We start from the raw sequence: 18,699 nt of genomic DNA on the forward strand, positions 1-18,699 counted from the left end.
TGCGCTCCGACTTTTTATTGGGCGACGCCCCCCAAATCTCGCTGTGTGTCAGCCTTAGCTACCCAGAGCTACCTGGTTGCAGGTCTGGACTCCAAGGGTCAGCGGCTCAACGGGCTGTTCCTTTCCCCGTCTGGCCCACAACGGGCGGTTCTGGGCTTCCCGCTGAAAGCCACGAGCCCTTCTCATCGCTCTTGAAGTTATGGAGGATCTATTGGCAGGGACTGTTCGGCGAACCTGTAAAATAGCAAGGCTGTCGCAGCGTTCTGGTACGCTATGGTCTCAAAGAATCTTGCCTCGTTCACCACCTGCGTAGTTCGCAGGCATGTTCGTCCAGACCCCTAACCCTGACCTTCGACCCTTTTTTGCGGCGCATGTGAAGCCTCAGGCTCGCTGGGCCAATGTATTGCGTTGAAGCAAAAGCTCCCCACTTCTTTGCTTCGCAACGGAACCAGCCTACAACGCGATGACCTTGTTCATCGAAATACCAGACACTTTGGCCTGGCGCAAATCTCATGCTCGCCGGAAAAAACTTTCCGCTCGTCAAATCCAAAAATGGCATCCCCAGAGAACAACGGCCCCTCGGCCCCGGAATCACCCGTTCTCGAAGGCCGCGACTCGCCAGACTTGCCCCTCACGATGACGGCCTCAACCATGCTTATGGCGCTCCCGCGCGACGCCACGGCCGCGCTCGCTGCGGCCGGGGGGTTTCCGCATGAGAAGGTTGTAGTGCGCTTCAAACCAGTCGGGTCGGCACCGCCAATTCGGCGGGATCTGGTCAAAGTCCAGAGCACGCACAAGTTCGAGAACGTTGTGGCATATCTGCGCAGGACGCTCAAGATTGCCGAGACGGAGAGCGTGTTCTTGTACGTCAACAGCACGTTCGCCCCAGCACTGGATGAGGTGGTGGGGAACTTATGGACAGTATGTTTGTCGTCAATTTTAGGATATGGGCCACTCGTTTGTGGGACGAAGCTTGGTTGCTGAAAAATCTCAAACAGTGCTTCAAAGACTCTAGCGGGCACCTCAACGTCTCGTACTCGGTGACGCCGGCGTTTGGGTAGACAGTGATGTCATTCCCCACCAGTGGTGGCAGATGGATGGCAATGACAGAACTCCAATGGGTTGACCCGCTAAATGCAATCCGCTACAGAGCTCGCTACCAACGGATGTGGTCCGTTGTCATGCTTTATATCAGAATACCGCCGACGCCAACATGCTCAGATTTTACAACGCTTAACCCCAGCGCCCGAAAATGCAGACACGGGACATGTGCTCACACGTCCTTGGCGGTCTCAACGAACCGTTCAAATTCCTGCCGGGGCATCTCATACGTGTGCTCCGGAGCGGGGTACTGCCGGCTTCTGACCTCATCCCGATACGTCTCGATAGCCCGGAAGCTCTCTGACCAGACGTTACCGTACTGCTTGACAAATTTGGGGATGCGCCTGCCAGGCGGGAAGTTGCCCGTCATGTCGACCTGAACCAGCACTTGACCGGAGCAGCCATTTCCGGCGCCAATCCCGATGGTCGGAATGGACAGCTTTTGCGTGATGAAGGAGGCAACTTCGGCTGGAACGGCTTCGACGACGATCGCAAAGCAGCCAGCTGCCTGAAGCGCGAGGGCATCGTCGAGAATTTTGGCTGCGGAGGCCGCTGTTTTGCCCTGGACGCGGAAACCGCCGAGGATATCCCGCCGTTGGGGTGTCAAGCCGACATGGCCCAGAACGGGTATGCCGACGCCCACGATCTTCTCGATCGTGGGTACCATTTCTTTGCCACCCTCTAATTTCACCCCCTGCATGCGGCCCTCCTTTTTGAAGCGGATGGCTGTCTCGAGTGCTTGAGCTGGGGCGATCTCATAAGAACCCATTGGAAGGTCGCCGATCTGAAGGAGCACAGTGTTGGCAGCTGAAGAAGGAAAAGAGAGAGCAGATTTGGGCATCATATGGAACGTACGGTGAAAGCAGCCTTAGTCGCACGTGCAACGGACCGGCAGTGCAGTAGCATTTCTTCAACCATCACTTCACTGGTATCTTCCATGCCCAAGGCTACCATGGCCAGGCTGTCGCCAACCAGGATGACGTCCACCCCGGCAGCATCGGCGACGTGGGCGCTAGGGAAGTCGTGAGCCGTGATCATGGTGATCGGCTCACCGTTCTTGTGCATGCTCTTGAGTTTTGAAATAGTGACCGGGGTCCTGGGATTGGCTGGGGGCGTGCCCATGGGTGAATGTGAGCTCCATCTGACCTGTGCCTGCCGTGTAGTTGTAGTAGAAGAGACTGATATGAAAGGTAGCCGGGCAAGTTGGGACGATCGCGTGCCTCTTGACAGAGACCGTGCTACCGAGGAGAGGTACATGGGTGGGGTACTCTGAGTGACCTGTGTCGTGTTGCACAGAAGGCAAAAGAGAGTTGCAGGGGTCTGAGCAAGTTCCAAAAATGTTGGAATTAAACCGGGGATGAAATGTTGGAACGGGAGACACTTGCGCTTGCAAGAGAAGAAGAGAAGAGGGAACGGCCGGGGCTTATTTGTGCGGCGAAATTTTGCGACTCTTATTCACCAGGTCATGATGGTTTTTGCTGCGTACAATTGAGTATCTCTGAGGAATTGGCTGGAGTTTTTCTGTACAGTACACTCTTTGCTGGAAACAGTTGCGGCTGGCTGAAATTCGGCCGATCGGATCTCGATACCCCACGTGGGGTGCGGGTGAGCTGATTGGTTGAACAAATCCGACGAAAGGGGACTGCCCCTGAGGGCCGAGGCTCGTTTCGGGCCTGCTCTTGGGCCGCTGGCGATTTTTCGCTATTGCAAGACAAGTTTAGGGATTTAAACGATTTACTAGTAGGGTGATATATTATCCAACCCTGTTTTGTATCTTGTGTGAGTTATTACACCTTCATCGACTCGCCTCGTCCGATCATACAGAACTCCTGCGACGCCTTTCTCCACCTCTTTTTTTTTTTTTTTTTTTTTTTTTTTTTTTTTTTTTTTTTTGCAAAAGGCACCAGGAACTGGATACCAGGACGGTTTGGCTAGAATTGCTCACTCAAAGCACTGACCCCAAGAAGGTTCTTGACGTCCTGCTCTCCCTTCCGCCAGGAGGTTGACTGTTTATTTCCCTTTGCCTTCAGGTGCTTCGGGCCACTTCCCTATCCGCATATAAATTGCCAACAGCCCCACGTCTCGTGCTGGGAATTCTTTTGCTGCTAGTTAGGGAAGAGGTGGTGTGAACGTGTATATACTTCACTCCAGATATTAGAGGTACAGTACATGGCCATTTGTACTGAAAGGCAGAGCAAGTGATCTGGTTGCTTGACGTCCCCGTTACCACGCAGAACGTCAGGTTATATTGTACATACACCGGAACATCAGATATCGGTGATCTTCTCTGACTACAGAACCAGTTGCCCACGTTTGGTTCCTGTACTGGCCATGCTCAAATGCCTGTGACACTCGTTCTTGGCCGAGAGCAGCGGAAAAGAACCATATTACATGAGCATGCCACGAGCTTTGGACATGCCGAAAGCACATATGTATAATAAGGTACCTCTCCGACCTACAGAGTAGGACGTTCCTACTTTGTAATTTTGCATCGGTGACGAACGAAAGGTTCCGAGTCCGTAATCTCGCCGAAGTATTTCGTGGACTTTCGCTGGAGATGCCTGCCGATAGCATTGCGTCACCGGTCCCCACCCGGCACTGCTTCGTGGCACTGGGCCAAATCTCTCCTTGCCCGCTACAGCCAAATCAACCAAAAAAACGAGTCACAAAAATGAAAGTAGAAAGAAATGAGAAGGAAAGAAACAAAAAGAGAAATGAGGGAAGAGAGGATGGAAGGGGTAGGTTTGCACGACTAACAGAACAGATGTCATTCGTGCACTCCTAATATGGAAAGCAGGAAGCGGTCCAGTGCATCTTGGAATTCCAGCGGCTTCACTTGAAACACGCAGCGCAGCTGTCTCCAACTGACTGGTTCACCAGTGGATCTTTCACACCTGGCAGTGACAACCTGGAACGCCCAGTCATCGCCCAAAGAGTGGGTGGCAGCTCATCATTCGCTTGCACCTCTAATAATAAGCGGAGTTGATCGCAGTGTGCGTCCGATTGCTCCTTGCCCAAGTTCCTGATCATCGAACTGCAGCTCGGGCCTACAAGAGTGCGCGAAACCACGGGAATTCGGTACTTGCCATTTTCCAGACCCCCGCCGACATCTGAGTCAACTGATCACCCCCTCATCCGCTTTACAAGGGAGCCGGTGTTCCATTCCCAGCTTCCGCATTCCCCACCCCTCAACCTCGCATTGTCAACTGCATCCGCCACCGCCGCCGCAAACCGCACCCTCGTTCGACCCAGCACACCGACATCTGTTCGATCACCAGCCTCGCCTACTCGAGTTCAGATTCTACCGAGCAAAACCTCCGTAACAAGGGACCATCAAACTCGCAAAAAACGATTGCCAAGATGTCTTCTCCGCGCCGCCGCATCGAGACGGACGTGAGTTGGCCAGTGTGACTGCGAACCTTGATGTTGGACGTCGGCTTACCATGCCAATCCAGGTCATGAAGATGTACGCCTATCAACGCAACACGCCCGATTTCGACGTTTTGGCCTCGGGCTGACCGCAGTGCAGGCTCATGAGCGACTATGAGGTGACTCTGGTCAACGACAACAGTATGTGATCTCCTGTCCCCTCCTCCCTCCTCTGCGGCATCTGCCTCTATGCCTACCCTTGGTTTCAGCGCGTGGCTGACATGAACATGCCTACAGTGTGAGCCCTAGTTGCCACTACAGCTCGCTTTGACAGCAACAGTGCAGCTGACGGCGCGGATCGATGTTGCAGGCAGGAATTCTTCGTCAAATTCAAGGGTCCCGCGGAGAGTCAGTTACGCAACGCCTTCCTATTCCCTCCCTCACCTTTCTCCCTCCCCCCTCCTTCCGTGGCCCGATAACACGCCCAACCGCTGGTCATGACCTTGTCGCTTACGTGGCTTTGTTTACACAGCTCCCTTTGAAGGCGGCATCTGGAAAGTCCACGTTGAGCTTCCGGACCAGTACCCGTACAAGTCCCCCAGCATCGGTTTCGTCAACCGGATTTTCCACCCAAATATCGATGAACTGTGAGTGCGGCGGAGAGGAACCAGGATGTCGAGAAGCGTGTCGGACTCTTGGATACCCTCGGAGGGTTTGACCGCGGCGAGATTATTCAAGTTGGGAGAGATAACTGACATATTGGTATGTCAGGTCCGGGTCTGTCTGCCTGGACGTTATCAACCAGACCTGGTCGCCCATGTACGATATGATCAACATCTTCGAGGCATTCCTGCCGCAGCTGCTCCGCTACCCAAACCCATCCGACCCGCTGAACGGAGAGGCCGCTGCCCTGTTGCTTCGGGATCCCAGTCTTTATGACGCCAAGGTCAAGGGTGAGTTCACGTAATGTCCTGGTAAAGGCTCAAACAGATGATTTGCTGATACGTTTTGAGCAGACTACGTCCAAAGGTATGCGTCAAAGAATGCAGTGGACGACGCCGGAGCCGAGAGCGAAGACGACGACGACCTTTCCTCGGTAGGAAGCTACAATGACGACGAAGAAGAGGCGCAGCCCGCCGGCCAGATGGACGATGTATGATAGTTTGGCCGAGGCGCGGGGACTCGCGTGATCCTGAAGGAAGGGAGGAAAGGGTACGTCATCGTATTTTAGGGATTCGGCTTCGTCGTTTTTGAGAGGAGTTACGTTCGGCTGTTCGGGTTTGAATTTTGTTGCCTTGGTTCTTAGCTTGCTTCGCTCCTCTCCGTTACTATGGAGTATCCGGGTGAGAGGGCTGGTTGAGGGGTGATTTGGCGTAGAAGGTTCAATTTTCCATTTTCACAGCTATTTAAGAGCGGGGTTAGTAGTTTGGTTGGTTGCCCATTTGATAATGGGAGCCAGCACAGGAGATCGGCCCGCACAGGTTGGCTCTCGACTGATTAGACGGGAGTCGTAGAATCGTTCAGGTTTTGGCCGTTAGGCAAGGGGCAATGTCCAAGGGAATTGCCTTGTTGAATGCGAGTCACTCAGGGTTAGATAGTTTTTACACCGCTTCACAGTAATACCATCATGATTCGATTTCTATCCCGGGGGTATCATAATCTATCCATAAGCCAAGTCCACCGAAGCAGTCATACAGTCGTGAAATCGAGTACCAGAGCGGCCACCTAATTACTCCGAATCCGAGTTGTAGTTGACCAGAGCAGTGGTGGGAACCACCTTGTTTGGCGTACCCCCCGTGCCTGATGCGGTTTGTGGAGTGTCTGATGCCTCTTCAGCCGGCCTCTTCCTTTTGAGGCCAGGCAGCCGGACGGGTCCCTTGGGGGTGCCCTCCCTGCTGCTGAAGTCGAGAAACGGGTCCTTTGCTGCGCGAGTGTTGCTGACGATCTCCGAGGCAAGGTAGTCCCGCCTTCGAGCGGCCTCGATCTCCGACTTGAGTCTCCTCGATCCTCTGGCCGGCCCGCCGACACCCTCCCCCTTCTCTGTTCGGTCCGGTCCGCGGTCAAACAGCGGTTTCGCCAGCGCCTTGTCCACCCCACCGGCGCTACTACCCTCGACGTCGACGCTCCCAAAGTCCACCAGCTTCGCCCTCCTGGCATCCTCCTCCGTCTCCGGCAGCAATTCGATCCCCAGCCCCAACCTTTCCTTCAGCTCCTCTGCCCTGGCCGCCTCTCTCTCCCGCTTGTGCCTCCCCTCGCGGAACGCCTTCCGCAGCCGCTGATTGAGCGCATAGGGATCCTCCCACTGCCGCTCGGCCGCCTCCAACAGCTCGCCGATCCTCTGGTTGGCACTCTCCAGCTGCTCCCGGTCGGCGATGGTCTTCTCCAGCTTCCCAAAGGCGCTCTCCCTCTGCTCGGCCCGCTCCCGCGGCGTGGGGATCACGAAGTCGGACTTGACCAGGCTGTCGTCCCGTTCCGGGTCGGCGCCGTAGTCCCTCCTCCTGGCGCCGGAGACGACGACGAACTCGCTGTTCTTGGGGTCGGTGCGGATCTCGATCTCGCCGCCGCAGGCGCCGTGGCGGATCTTGAAGGACCAGATGGGCGTCGTGTAGTAGCTTCCCGCGCGGCGCTTCTCGGCGTTGAAGCGCACGCCCTGGCCGATGGTCGTCGGCCGGGGGCAGTGCGCGCACCAGATGGCGAAGGGCAGCTCGAAGCGCACGATCAGGATGCCGTGGCTGGCCAGCTTGGACGCGCGCGAGCCCAGCGGGTGTTTCTTGTGCAGCCTGTTGCCGGACGTGGTGGTGCCCGCCGCCGAGGGCGGGATGTACCGGCCCATGTTGAAGCCTTGCATCTTGACCGAGGGGGAATAGGCGCGCCGCGCCTCTTTAGGGTGATGACGGCGATTTGCTGGCAAAAATGGTGGTGTTTTTGGTGGTGGTGGTGTTGGTGGTGGAGATGGTTGTTGGCGTCCTCGTCGTCGCCGTTTTTACACGGTAGGAGCGTCTGTCACGAAGTGTTGGCGCGGCTCTGGCCAGAAGAAGGCGCGGTCGGCGCCTGCACCTGCTCCGTGAAGACTTCCGAGTCGCCGGTACACCAGCTTTTGCGTCAGGTGCCAACCACGGAGTTACAGAGGGATGGATGTAATCCGTACATACAGTGTGGGATGATGGTACCGCGTTGGCTGCATGTGGCAAACACTTGCCTAAAGTGGGGTTGCGAGGAAATTTAATCCACTGCAGACTCCATGATAAGCACATCTTGAACCAAGTTTGACCCTAACCCTGCCACCAATTGAAGGATTGCACGATCGTGACCAGCAGCTTCCTTTTTGCAACCCCAACTCCAACTTCTCCTCACGAGAGGAAGTGCTAACGGGTCCAACGCCATGCTCGAAAAAAAAAAAAAACCAAGATCGGCATAGGGACGACGGTGACCGGCAGTCAGTTGCCTAAACCTTCGGGTCAATTCCACCCGGGAGCACGAAGTACGCCCTGGAGTCTAGTGTACCTAGCCAGCCATCTTACTCCGTACCCTGTTTATTCCCCTTTATCCGGGAATGCAACCTCTTTCTCCCGTCCGCGGGGCAGCTACCGGGTCCTTGGGAAGGTTGCAGTAGTTACAGTATGCAATACTTATTAATTGTCCAAGTCGAACTTTGCTGCTCTCCCAACATGGTGCCTCGCAAAGGCAAGGAACAACCGCGTCACCTGGAGCCATGTTCTTCGCTTCTCTGCTGCTCGGTCTCCTGGCGGGCGTGTCCGCTTCACCGGGACACGGGCGGAATTCCACCTTCTACAACCCCATCTTCCCCGGCTTCTACCCCGATCCGAGCTGCATCTACGTGCCCGAGCGTGACCACACCTTCTTCTGTGCCTCGTCGAGCTTCAACGCCTTCCCGGGCATCCCGATTCATGCCAGCAAGGACCTGCAGAACTGGAAGTTGATCGGCCATGTGCTGAATCGCAAGGAACAGCTTCCCCGGCTCGCTGAGACCAACCGGTCGACCAGGTATGTTGCCGCCTCTGGCGCTCCGAAGGCGTGCTTGACGAACACGGCCTTACGTCCGACAGCGGCATCTGGGCACCCACCCTCCGGTTCCATGACGACACCTTCTGGTTGGTCACCACACTAGTGGACGACGACCGGCCGCAGGAGGACGCTTCCAGATGGGACAATGTGCGTGCGGCGCATGATTATTGTTGTCTCTGTTTTTTTTTTTTTTTTCTTCTTTTTTTTTGGGAAAGGGGGAGGGATCCCCGAAGGCTGATGGCTCCTTTTGCTCTAGATTATCTTCAAGGCAAAGAATCCGTATGATCCGAGGTCCTGGTCCAAGGCCGTCCACTTCAACTTCACTGGCTACGACACGGAGCCTTTCTGGGACGAAGATGGAAAGGTGTACATCACCGGCGCCCATGCTTGGCATGTTGGGTAAGCTCGTCCACATCGCCGCCCGCCGGATCTGTTCTGGCGCTCACCCTTCCCAAGCCCATACATCCAGCAGGCCGAAGTCGATCTCGACACGGGGGCCGTCGGCGAGTGGCGCATCATCTGGAACGGAACGGGCGGCATGGTATGATTCTCGCACACTTCCTCCTCTCTGGCGTATTCCCTCCTGACACAACTGGGAGTTTAGGCTCCTGAAGGGCCGCACATCTACCGCAAAGATGGGTGGTACTACTTGCTGGCTGCTGAAGGTGAGCAAGACCCTTCTTGTGGACACTGTTGGTGCCGCCGATGCTGACACGAGCCAGGGGGGACCGGCATCGACCATATGGTGACCATGGCCCGGTCGAGAAAAATCTCCAGTCCTTACGAGTCCAACCCAAACAACCCCGTGTTGACCAACGCCAACACGACCAGTTACTGTAAGACCAACCACAACTCGTGCCTGATACAATAGCGCTCACCATGTCATAGTTCAAACCGTCGGGCATTCAGACCTGTTCCATGACAGACATGGGAACTGGTAAGAAACATTTCTTACCTTTGTCTCGGCAACATCTCTTGTCTCTCGCCGTTTTGAAGCTAATCGTGCTCCTGAAGGTGGGCAGTCGCCCTCTCCACCCGCTCCGGTCCAGAATATCTTCACTACCCCATGGGCCGCGAGACCGTCATGACAGCCGTGAGCTGGCCGAAGGACGAGTGGCCAACCTTCACCCCCATATCTGGCAAGATGAGCGGCTGGCCGATGCCTCCTTCGCAGAAGGACATTCGCGGAGTCGGGTAAGCCGTTTTCTTTCCGGCCTCCCCCCCCCCCCCCCAAAAAAAAAAACTCTCGGACCATCCCCCGCCGACCGCTAACACCTTCCCTCCTCCTCCTCCCCTCTTCTCCCCACAGCCCCTACGTCAACTCCCCCGACCCGGAACACCTGACCTTCCCCCGCTCGGCGCCCCTGCCGGCCCACCTCACCTACTGGCGATACCCGAACCCGTCCTCCTACACGCCGTCCCCGCCCGGGCACCCCAACACCCTCCGCCTGACCCCGTCCCGCCTGAACCTGACCGCCCTCAACGGCAACTACGCGGGGGCCGACCAGACCTTCGTCTCGCGCCGGCAGCAGCACACCCTCTTCACCTACAGCGTCACGCTCGACTACGCGCCGCGGACCGCCGGGGAGGAGGCCGGCGTGACCGCCTTCCTGACGCAGAACCACCACCTCGACCTGGGCGTCGTCCTGCTCCCTCGCGGCTCCGCCACCGCGCCCTCGCTGCCGGGCCTGAGTAGTAGTACAACTACTACTAGTAGTAGTAGTAGTCGTCCGGACGAGGAGGAGGAGCGCGAGGCGGGCGAAGAGGAAGAAGAGGGCGGACAAGACTTGATGATCCCGCATGTGCGGTTCAGGGGCGAGTCGTACGTGCCCGTCCCGGCGCCCGTCGTGTACCCGATACCCCGGGCCTGGAGAGGCGGGAAGCTTGTGTTAGAGATCCGGGCTTGTAATTCGACTCACTTCTCGTTCCGTGTCGGGCCGGACGGGAGACGGTCTGAGCGGACGGTGGTCATGGAGGCTTCGAACGAGGCCGTTAGCTGGGGCTTTACTGGTGAGTTCTCTCTCTCCTATTTCTGTTTTCCTTGCGAAGCGTGTAAGCGCCATTGCCAGAGCTTTTTAATTGACCTGAAATTTCCTTTTTTTTTTCCCCGCCGAACGCAGGAACGCTGCTGGGCATCTATGCGACCAGTAATGGTGGCAACGGAACCACGCCGGCGTATTTTTCGGATTGGAGGTACACACCATTGGAGCAGTTTAGGGATTGAAAAAAAGGAAGGGGAGTTGTGGGCTGGTATCGCCATTCGGGAAAAAAAAAAGTACGGTGCCCGGCAACTGCGTCCATGGAAGTTACAGAATAGTATACGGATTCCAATGGGCTGCAGTCTCGCTTTAGCTTGTCACGCAAGTAATCCCCCAACAACTCCTTGGCCATAGTGGGACAACCAGAGAATACAGAGACCGTGACATCCATCATACATCAGTTTAGTCGTCAAGTTGGCCTACTCGGTGCAGTCAGAGAGGGGATCATACACGCCTCTTCCGCCTCCGCACTTCGATCCTCGCCTGTACTTCAGGAATGAAACTCGACCCAATCCATATCGACTTCGGCCTCTCGGCCAACGGTTTGAACTCATAGTTCTGCACCAAATAGGCCAAGATCATCTTGAGTTCGTGTGCAACGAAGAACCTCCCGGGGCTGATGCAGCCGTCAGTCAAGGTAACCAATTTCCGATCCCAATAATAAATAAGACACTCACCAGGCGTGCCTGCCGTGGCTGAAGGCCAAAAACTCCGCGCTCGTGGTAACCATGCCCAACTTCTTGACCCGCATCGCCTCTTCGGCATCGCCCTTCTCCTCGGCCGACTTCGCCTCGTAGGCCTCTCTCTGGCGCGAGAACCGCCAGGCATCGTACTTGTCCGGCTCCGGGTACAGCTCCGGGTCGCGGTGCGTCCCCGCCAGATCCAGCATCAGGAACGCTCCGTACGGCGCATGCCACCCCTCGACCGGGTTCGTCACGCCCTCGGGAGCGACCACCTTGCGGTGTGTGAGCGCTCTGGCAAAGTGGCTGAAGCGCATGCTCTCCTTGATGGCGCTGTCGGTGCGGTGGAGGCGGGCGAGACCCTGCTTGGTCCAGGCGCCGTTCTCTTCGGCGAAGACGCGGGACGTTTCCTCTCGGATGGTGTCGATGTATCCCAGCGAAGGGTCCGACGACAGCAGATCGAGGATCAGGTTGAAGCCCGTCGTGACTGTCGTATGTATCGCCGCGAACTCCACGGGGAGGATTCTCTTGGAAAGCATCTCCGGGTTAAGTTCGCTGGTGAGACCCTCCGCTTTGGCTTGCCGGATCAGCCAAGTTAGCATGTCCTCCGGCGCCTTCCAATCGTCGCCGGCCGGGTCGTCGCCCGACTCCTGACGCTCCAAGTCGTACAGCCGTTGTTCGATCACGGGCCTAGCATGGGAGTAGGATTTGCGCCAGTGCCACCAATTGGGAAGAACAATAAACGGGGCGACAAGCGGCTGGAAGATGTGCGGGACCATGTCCAGCAGGAAACCGTTGCGCACCACATCATTGGCGAAACCGACTTGACAGTCGAGGAACTCCTGATTCCTGCACAACGGGGCGCCGACAAGGATTCGGTTGGTCACCCGCGGGATGATTCCTAACCAAGCTTCCCATAGATTGAGAGATGTCCAGTTCTCAACATCCTTCCCAAAAGTATCGTCAATCGCGGCGTGGACTTCCTCCTGTACGGCGGGTATAAGAGAGGCGATGTTGCGTGCAAGGTGCTTGTGGATAGTCCGGATAGGGAACTCGTCATCCACCCCGAAGAACTGGTAGTCGTTGTGCAGGGTGTCCCGATGCGCTTCCTTGGTCGATAGCACGCGGTCGGGTTGCTCGAGCATCCATGCTGCCTGTGAACGGGGTATGACAATCTCCTGTGGGCGGTAAGGGGCAGAGGGAACCACGAAGGCGCGTCCTTGTTTGGAGTACTACGAGAAGTCAGCCTTGCAAACTGGAGAGGAAAAGGAAAAGGGAAGAAAGGAAGGAAAATGAAAATCCACCTTCTCGTAGCCCTCTGCGACCCAGGTGTGATAACGGGTTAGGAAGTAGGCCCAGCTCTTGAGTGTCCCTAGAAAGCTACCGCCTGGCCCAACTCGAGGAAGCGCCTTCGAATAGAGGGGCTTCCGTGCGAAGTCGACGACGAAGGAGCTGATGGTGAGGAGAATAAGGGCCGCGATGAATCGGCCCGGGGTCAGTGATTCGATCACTTGGGAACTAATTATTGACGCCATGATCAACATGGACGATTGCCTGGGAATACTTGATGTTCAACCAATGCGGAAATGGCGAGTTTGACAGGCTTTTTGGTCGAGCCAGCACGCGTTACATCCACCATATTTGGGATCACTAATGGGATGAGGCTGAGCCATGCTGAATAACCTCTGGCGCCTCTCGTCCTGGAGCAAACGGGGCGAATGTGAAACTCGAAGGGACCAGCCGCTGATATGCAAGGGTTCCCCGCCAAGACTAAGGTTAACGGCTAGGTAGGGCCGCTACTCCACAATCCACATCGCCAATCAATCGAGCTCGGGCCGCGCCGTTGTGTCGTCCTTTGCTCCTGTCTTGACACTTCAGTGCTTTGACTCCCGGTCGTCATGTTCATCAAGCTCAGAGGCCTTCTCTAAACTATGTTTGTGACAGACGACAAGCTTCTGTGAGTTACCAGTGCTGATTTCGAAGGCGGCGATTCCTCGTTGACCGTGATGATCTTCTCTCATGGTCCAGAACGCAGCATCGTTGGAAGAAAAAACACGGAACCTGCCAAGACAGGCGTGTCCAGTGGATTGAAAATAGAGGAGCGGAGAAACAATGAGAATAAGGTTGTGAAGTGGTGGGACCTGAGACAACCTCAGTCAGCTGGCGCTCAGAGTTCAATGTGGGTCATGGCCCAACCAGGAAGTGCCCATGATCTCTTTCATCGCTCCCGTTGCTGCCTGGGGCTCTTTCCTCATCTGTCTCAACTACCTACACTATTCAAGAGACGACTTAGGTGGAGTTTTCCAATGGCCGGCTGCAATTTTATTGAGTCAAAATTTCCATCCTCGATTAGCCACAAAGTCCAGATTTCTCCCAGATTTGTGGTTCGTCTCCCGATGACCAACACCAACTCCCCTTGTCTGCAATGTCGACATTCAACGGCCTCGTGGCCGAATTCCCCGACATTCGAGGCAAGTCTTGAAGTTTCATAGAGTTTTCCATTTGGAATTCTTAGACTTACCTGCAGTAGTCGACTTCTTCCGCTCACATCCAGACCTTCGCCCGCCGTTGGCATGTTTCCTGAGCCACATTCATAGCGACCATCTTGCTGGCCTGGAGACCCTTCGGTCGCCATTGTAGGAGGCGGTTCTATTCCTTGATGGTGGTTCTGATCTGGACGTTTAACCTTCGTTCATAGTGTCTACTGTTCTGCCGCCACCAAGGAGATGCTGCTGCGCCTTGAGAGGTACCCTTGCCGGATCAACTATGCCAGGGGCATTTTGGAGGCACGCGTTCAAAAGTACCGCCATCTCAGGAACCTGTTTGTGGGTGCCATTACACCGTGATAAAAGCCGCTATACAACCGCTTACGCTATCCAGAAACCCATACCCCTGAATACACCAACACTTCTTGAACTCGAGCCCGAAAATCATCTACAGGTCACTTTGCTGGATGCCAATCATTGCCCAGGTGCCGTCATGTTTTGTAAGCATCCGATATTTGCCCAAGATAATCGTCTACTTACGCTGGACCCATAGTGTTCGAGGGCCAAGGCAAGGCCGTCCTCTACACTGGAGATGTTAGAGCCGAGCCATGGTTTGTCAACGCGATTGCTCGATCGCCATCTCTGATCGAATACTCTTCCGGACTCAAAACCATAGACACAATATATCTCGACACGTCCTTCATAGATGATGTTGAGTTTCCCACGAAATCCGAGGGTATCAGCGAGTTGCTTCGCAAAGTCTCGAGATATCCTAGCGACACCATCTTTCATCTCCAGGCCTGGACGTACGGGTGGGTTCTTCCCGATTGCTAGAACCGTCAAGTTCGCTTTCCAACCTCCTGGCCAGGTACGAAGACGTGTGGCTCGCTCTCTCAAAAGCCCTAGGCTCTAAGGTACGCAATTGCTCTCTCTCAAGTCATCTTCCGTACATCTGACTTGCCAGGTCCACGTTGACGAGTACAAATTACTCATGTACCGCTCACTGGTGGCGACACATTCTGACGCCAAGTTTGCGCCCTCTTCACATCTCACCCCTGAAGCACCTGCATTGGTTGGTTTCAGGTGTGGCAACACCCAGCATTCCGGATGCCTGACCCTCGATGAGACTGTCCGGATTCACAGTTGCGAAAAGGGCAATTACTGTTCCACTGTGAGAAATCATCCAGTTGTTTGGATCCGTCCCATCATTACCCGACTTCCCGACGGTCAAGATGTACTAGAAGTTGGTGTTGGGGGAGGGGCCCAGGATCTGGAGCGGGAAGCAGAGCTTGACTACCTCACTCCGGGTGACGTAAAGGCGCTCATGGAAGCGTAAGTTGAAGTATTATACGAAGGACTTCCATAGCTGACTTGACAGGCTGGGCGATGTCGATTGTATCTCCAACGATCTGCGCGAACGGCTCGGTCAGTTCCTTCTCGGGGCTATCGCTAGCGGCCGTAAGGTCCCTATTGAACTGAAGAGTACCGCCTTCCGGGATAGCAACGAAACAGAACTCATCAACGGTCTGCAAGGAATAGCAAGCAAGCTCAAGATGCGTAGCGAACGTCTTTCAACAAACCAGTACCAACCGCTCCCGAACATCATCACGTTCCCGTACTCCCGCCATTCTTCTTATCCAGAACTCTGCCGTTTTGTTAGTAAATTCAAGCCCAGGGATGTGTGGCCTTGTACGGTCGATGTCCCCCGGTGGTTGCGTGAAGGTACCAGTCTTGCCAGGATCCGTCTCCATGAGCGAGCACTGACACTGATATCAGGCATCACAGTCGAACAACTCTTTTCGCCGCATTGCTCTGGAGATGAATTTCGGCACGACCAAGCCATGACAGAGCGGTTTAAGAAACATGATCTTGACGTTCCCGTCAGTTTGAACAGCCAGAGCGCTGCCTCGGTGAGCAATGCGGGCCTTTCCACCCAATCTTCTGCGTCAGTACCAGATCGCCACAGAGAGCCATCGACGCCTTTAGAAGGTGACTATCATCGATCTGCTACCAACGTCGTACTGGGCTCTCACGTCCTGGAGGTCGACAACTTCGAAACCGTTGGATCTGCCGAAGAGCTTGCAAGCTTAGCAGATGTTGATCCTACAAGCCTTCAAGATTCGCAAGACTCGACCCTTTCAGACTTTGCCCTTGATACTCGCCTGCAAGCCTTCCGAACCGTCCTCGACAACGCCAAGGGCAGAGTCGGAGGGGAGGTGCGGCTGCTGTCAACAACCGATCACCACTCCACAATAGAACCCGAGCTCGGTCTCGAGGTGACCCAAACGTCCAGTTCTGGGGGTCCATCAACATGAGCTGAGTTGATATGGTTTCAACAGAGAGCAGCTACTTTCTGCTCCCTGACTTGTGAACGCTCTCGGGCGATCAATTGCCGATCCCCGCAATGGACCCCAGGACGTGGGCCTCGATCTGGTTGCGAATACAACAACACTGTCCGGCCCGAAACCGTCCATAACAATTATTCCACAAATCCGCCGTGAGCCCGGCTTCGCCAAGACGAGTAAACCTGGTTCAGCAACACCATGCCCGGGCTCCAACCAGACACAGCAAAACGCTATTACGCCAGAGCGCCCTACCTAACAAGGCTCGTTTCTTTCGCCGATATGCGCTCAAATAAAAACGCGAGATTAGCCAGCAGCATGTAGCAACGCCGGGAGTCAGTTTGAGCCTAGATGCAACACAACTTTGCACAAGCGACGGTGGGGACGCTGCTCCCCAACTGACAATGCCCTCTTGTGCCGTTAGCTGGACTGAGCCGTGGTAGGCTGTGAAGACATATATGTAAAGTGCCACCATTCAGCATTGGCCCGCTTCCGCGCCGAAACTTTTATTCCCTCAACACCTGGGGTCTTAGCATCAACCGTTAGCTTCTCAGTTCTGTGCCTTCAGGGGCGGCGCAAACAGTCCTTACAATGGCAAGGCTAAGATCTGTAACGCTGGGTGCCTTCATGACACTGTTCTCACCATGGGCATGTTTGGTTTTTGGACTTGCTGTCGACGTTGCGGGCCATAGTAGTCAAGTGGCTGCACGGGCAGACCCGAACTTGGCTGGTTACTTGGGCGTCTTCTTTCTCGGAGCTGACCCGTACGTCTACTTTTATCTCAGCAATGGAAACAACCCTGTCTCCTTCAGGGCCTTGAATGGAGGCTCGCCAATCATAAAGCCAACGAAAGGCACCGGGGGAGTCCGAGACCCGACCATTATTCCAGGAGGTGGAAGCGAAGCCGGCAAGAAGTGGTACATCATCGGGACAGATCTAGACATTGGCAAGGTGAGCTCGGTCCAGGCGCAGGTTGAAAATGCATTTTGCGCTTTGTTCTGACGTTCGAACAGACAACGTGGGATGCGGCGCAGCGAACCGGATCAAGAGGGATCTTTGTGTGGGAAAGCACCGACTTGATTAACTGGGGTAACGAAAGACTCGTCGAGGTGGAAGATGCCACCGCCGGCATGGTTTGGGCTCCAGAGGCAATCTGGGATCCCGCGAAAGGTATGGCATTTCTCATCAGGCACGCCATGAACATAGCTAGCTGACTGTCATAGGCCAATACCTGGTTCACTGGGCATCCAAATTCGTGAGGAGCTATCACGGGAATCGTGCTCGTGGTGCAACACGCACTGACTTTCTGTAGTACTCGACCTCCGACCCGAGCCACACCGGCTCTCCTTCCAACATTCGCATCCGCTACGCCTACACCAGCGACTTCAAAACCTTCACCTCCCCGCAAACCCTCATCGACAAAAACCCCACTAATATCATCGACTTGACTATTCTCCCGATCAATGGCACGGACTCGAACTCCTTCCTTCGGTTCATGAAAGACGAGACACGTAAAACAGTCTTTGTCGAGGTCTCCGACACCGGGCTCTTCGGCACGTGGACTAGGCCAGGCGGCGATTCGGCAATCATCCAGCAGGGCGTAGAGGGTCCGGCGGCGTACTGGGACAACACAACTCCGGGGAAAGCACACCTTCTGCTGGATTTTTACGGGCAGGACGGTTACAGGCCGTTTGAGAGCACCAATCCGGGCAGCAACAGCGGATGGACAGGAAGCGATAGGTCGGCATTTCCAACGAATTTGAGGCATGGGAGTGTGTTGCCGGTGGATCAAGCGGCTTATGAGACGTTAAACGCGCGGTGGGGTTAGGGACGGGTGTGTGAAAGTAGTCTGGCTTGAATATGGCTGGGTTGGGAGGTGGTGCTAAGATGCAAAATTTACTTCAGGGGTTCTCGAAGGTACAGGCTTCCGTGGACCAAGTTGCTTCCCAGGTCGGAACTTGAGAGAAAGTGAGAAAGGGGCGGCCCAAACAGTCCAACACGGCGCTAACGTCGGGATACTGGAGGCGGGAAGCTTTCTTCGATTGAGGTTCTTGTCCACCAGCAACATGACAGGCTCGGACAAGAGAGGGATGAGAAAATGCAAGACAACTTGCACCTTCTTGCACCTCACAGGACTGGGTCCACAAAAGGCATCAAAAAACTGTCTCAGGATCTCATCTGTTCATGCCACCAGACCGGAAATACGAGTATAAAAGCAGATATTATCACTATCAACCTAAACTGGGCCAGTCAACGCCTCCAGAACAGCTATTGAAAGGATCGTCGAAGCCAGGTAGCCCCTCCTACTCCAACATTAACAGGGTATCTCGTCGCATACATCGGCGCCGTCAAAGCCTCGTAAGCCGCAGCACAGTTCGAAAGAGGAGAGCAAGAATATGAAGAGGGGACCGAGGCAAAAGTTATTTTGCTGGGGCTAAAAGGGAGTGTGTGCATATGTATGTGTGGGTGTGTATGGGTGTGTGTGTTTATGTGAAAGTCAGGGAAGAAAGGGGGAAAGCATAATAGGAACCGCCCAATCAAAATTCCGGCCCGACCTGTCCGACTCCGGGGATATTACTCTGAGTACCCAGTCTCTATGCCTTGTCTGTACCTGCCAACAGTAGGATCGATGAAATGTCGAGGGTGAAGGTATGAT

At 55.1% G+C, this 18,699-nt stretch overlaps 8 protein-coding genes across 8 annotated transcripts; 5 read left to right on the forward strand and 3 right to left on the reverse strand.

Annotated features, from left to right (window-relative positions):
• The first annotated feature begins 215 nt into the window (after positions 1–215).
• Positions 216–1,167, forward strand: MYCTH_2306649 (uncharacterized protein). The gene is made up of 2 exons (XM_003664109.1): positions 216–921; positions 999–1,167. The coding sequence occupies exons 1-2, from the start codon at positions 553–555 to the stop codon at positions 1,059–1,061; spliced, it is 432 nt and encodes a 143-aa protein (XP_003664157.1). The 5' UTR covers positions 216–552; the 3' UTR covers positions 1,062–1,167.
• Positions 1,129–2,041, reverse strand: MYCTH_2306650 (uncharacterized protein). Its single transcript, XM_003664110.1, has one exon. It carries the CDS (start codon positions 1,943–1,945, stop codon positions 1,274–1,276), a length of 672 nt encoding a protein of 223 aa, XP_003664158.1. The 5' UTR covers positions 1,946–2,041; the 3' UTR covers positions 1,129–1,273.
• A 2,420-nt stretch (positions 2,042–4,461) lies between these two features.
• Positions 4,462–5,629, forward strand: MYCTH_2111167 (uncharacterized protein; the record flags this gene model as incomplete). The annotated part of the gene is made up of 8 exons (XM_003664111.1): positions 4,462–4,494; positions 4,557–4,567; positions 4,631–4,671; position 4,768; positions 4,841–4,878; positions 5,003–5,117; positions 5,242–5,423; positions 5,487–5,629. The coding sequence occupies 8 exons, from the start codon at positions 4,462–4,464 to the stop codon at positions 5,627–5,629; spliced, it is 564 nt and encodes a 187-aa protein (XP_003664159.1).
• A 1-nt stretch (position 5,630) lies between these two features.
• Positions 5,631–7,445, reverse strand: MYCTH_2306658 (uncharacterized protein). The gene is made up of 2 exons (XM_003664112.1): positions 5,985–7,445; positions 5,631–5,682 (listed from the first exon to the last, which is right to left on the reverse strand). Exon 1 carries the CDS (start codon positions 7,316–7,318, stop codon positions 6,200–6,202), a length of 1,119 nt encoding a protein of 372 aa, XP_003664160.1. The 5' UTR covers positions 7,319–7,445; the 3' UTR covers positions 5,631–5,682; positions 5,985–6,199.
• A 737-nt stretch (positions 7,446–8,182) lies between these two features.
• Positions 8,183–10,720, forward strand: MYCTH_2064169 (glycoside hydrolase family 43 protein; the record flags this gene model as incomplete). The annotated part of the gene is made up of 11 exons (XM_003664113.1): positions 8,183–8,475; positions 8,538–8,643; positions 8,753–8,895; positions 8,953–9,037; positions 9,101–9,161; positions 9,219–9,332; positions 9,385–9,433; positions 9,511–9,690; positions 9,806–10,194; positions 10,261–10,506; positions 10,617–10,720. 11 exons carry the CDS (start codon positions 8,183–8,185, stop codon positions 10,718–10,720), a joined length of 1,770 nt encoding a protein of 589 aa, XP_003664161.1.
• A 214-nt stretch (positions 10,721–10,934) lies between these two features.
• Positions 10,935–12,956, reverse strand: MYCTH_2306662 (uncharacterized protein). The gene is made up of 3 exons (XM_003664114.1): positions 12,520–12,956; positions 11,213–12,447; positions 10,935–11,151 (listed from the first exon to the last, which is right to left on the reverse strand). The coding sequence occupies exons 1-3, from the start codon at positions 12,748–12,750 to the stop codon at positions 10,980–10,982; spliced, it is 1,638 nt and encodes a 545-aa protein (XP_003664162.1). The 5' UTR covers positions 12,751–12,956; the 3' UTR covers positions 10,935–10,979.
• A 684-nt stretch (positions 12,957–13,640) lies between these two features.
• MYCTH_52175 (uncharacterized protein) lies at positions 13,641–16,016 on the forward strand (the record flags this gene model as incomplete). Its single annotated transcript, XM_003664115.1, has 9 exons — positions 13,641–13,690; positions 13,914–14,040; positions 14,096–14,201; positions 14,255–14,513; positions 14,570–14,615; positions 14,666–15,033; positions 15,080–15,423; positions 15,478–15,690; positions 15,793–16,016. 9 exons carry the CDS (start codon positions 13,641–13,643, stop codon positions 16,014–16,016), a joined length of 1,737 nt encoding a protein of 578 aa, XP_003664163.1.
• Positions 16,017–16,325: 309 nt separating this feature from the next.
• On the forward strand, positions 16,326–18,049 carry MYCTH_2306666 (glycoside hydrolase family 43 protein). The gene is made up of 4 exons (XM_003664116.1): positions 16,326–16,994; positions 17,057–17,213; positions 17,267–17,298; positions 17,356–18,049. Exons 1-4 carry the CDS (start codon positions 16,635–16,637, stop codon positions 17,869–17,871), a joined length of 1,065 nt encoding a protein of 354 aa, XP_003664164.1. The 5' UTR covers positions 16,326–16,634; the 3' UTR covers positions 17,872–18,049.
• Positions 18,050–18,699: the final 650 nt, after the last annotated feature.

The sequence above is a fragment of the Thermothelomyces thermophilus genome, chromosome 4, assembly GCF_000226095.1.
Source record: "Thermothelomyces thermophilus ATCC 42464 chromosome 4, complete sequence".
Taxonomy (NCBI): domain Eukaryota; kingdom Fungi; phylum Ascomycota; class Sordariomycetes; order Sordariales; family Chaetomiaceae; genus Thermothelomyces; species Thermothelomyces thermophilus.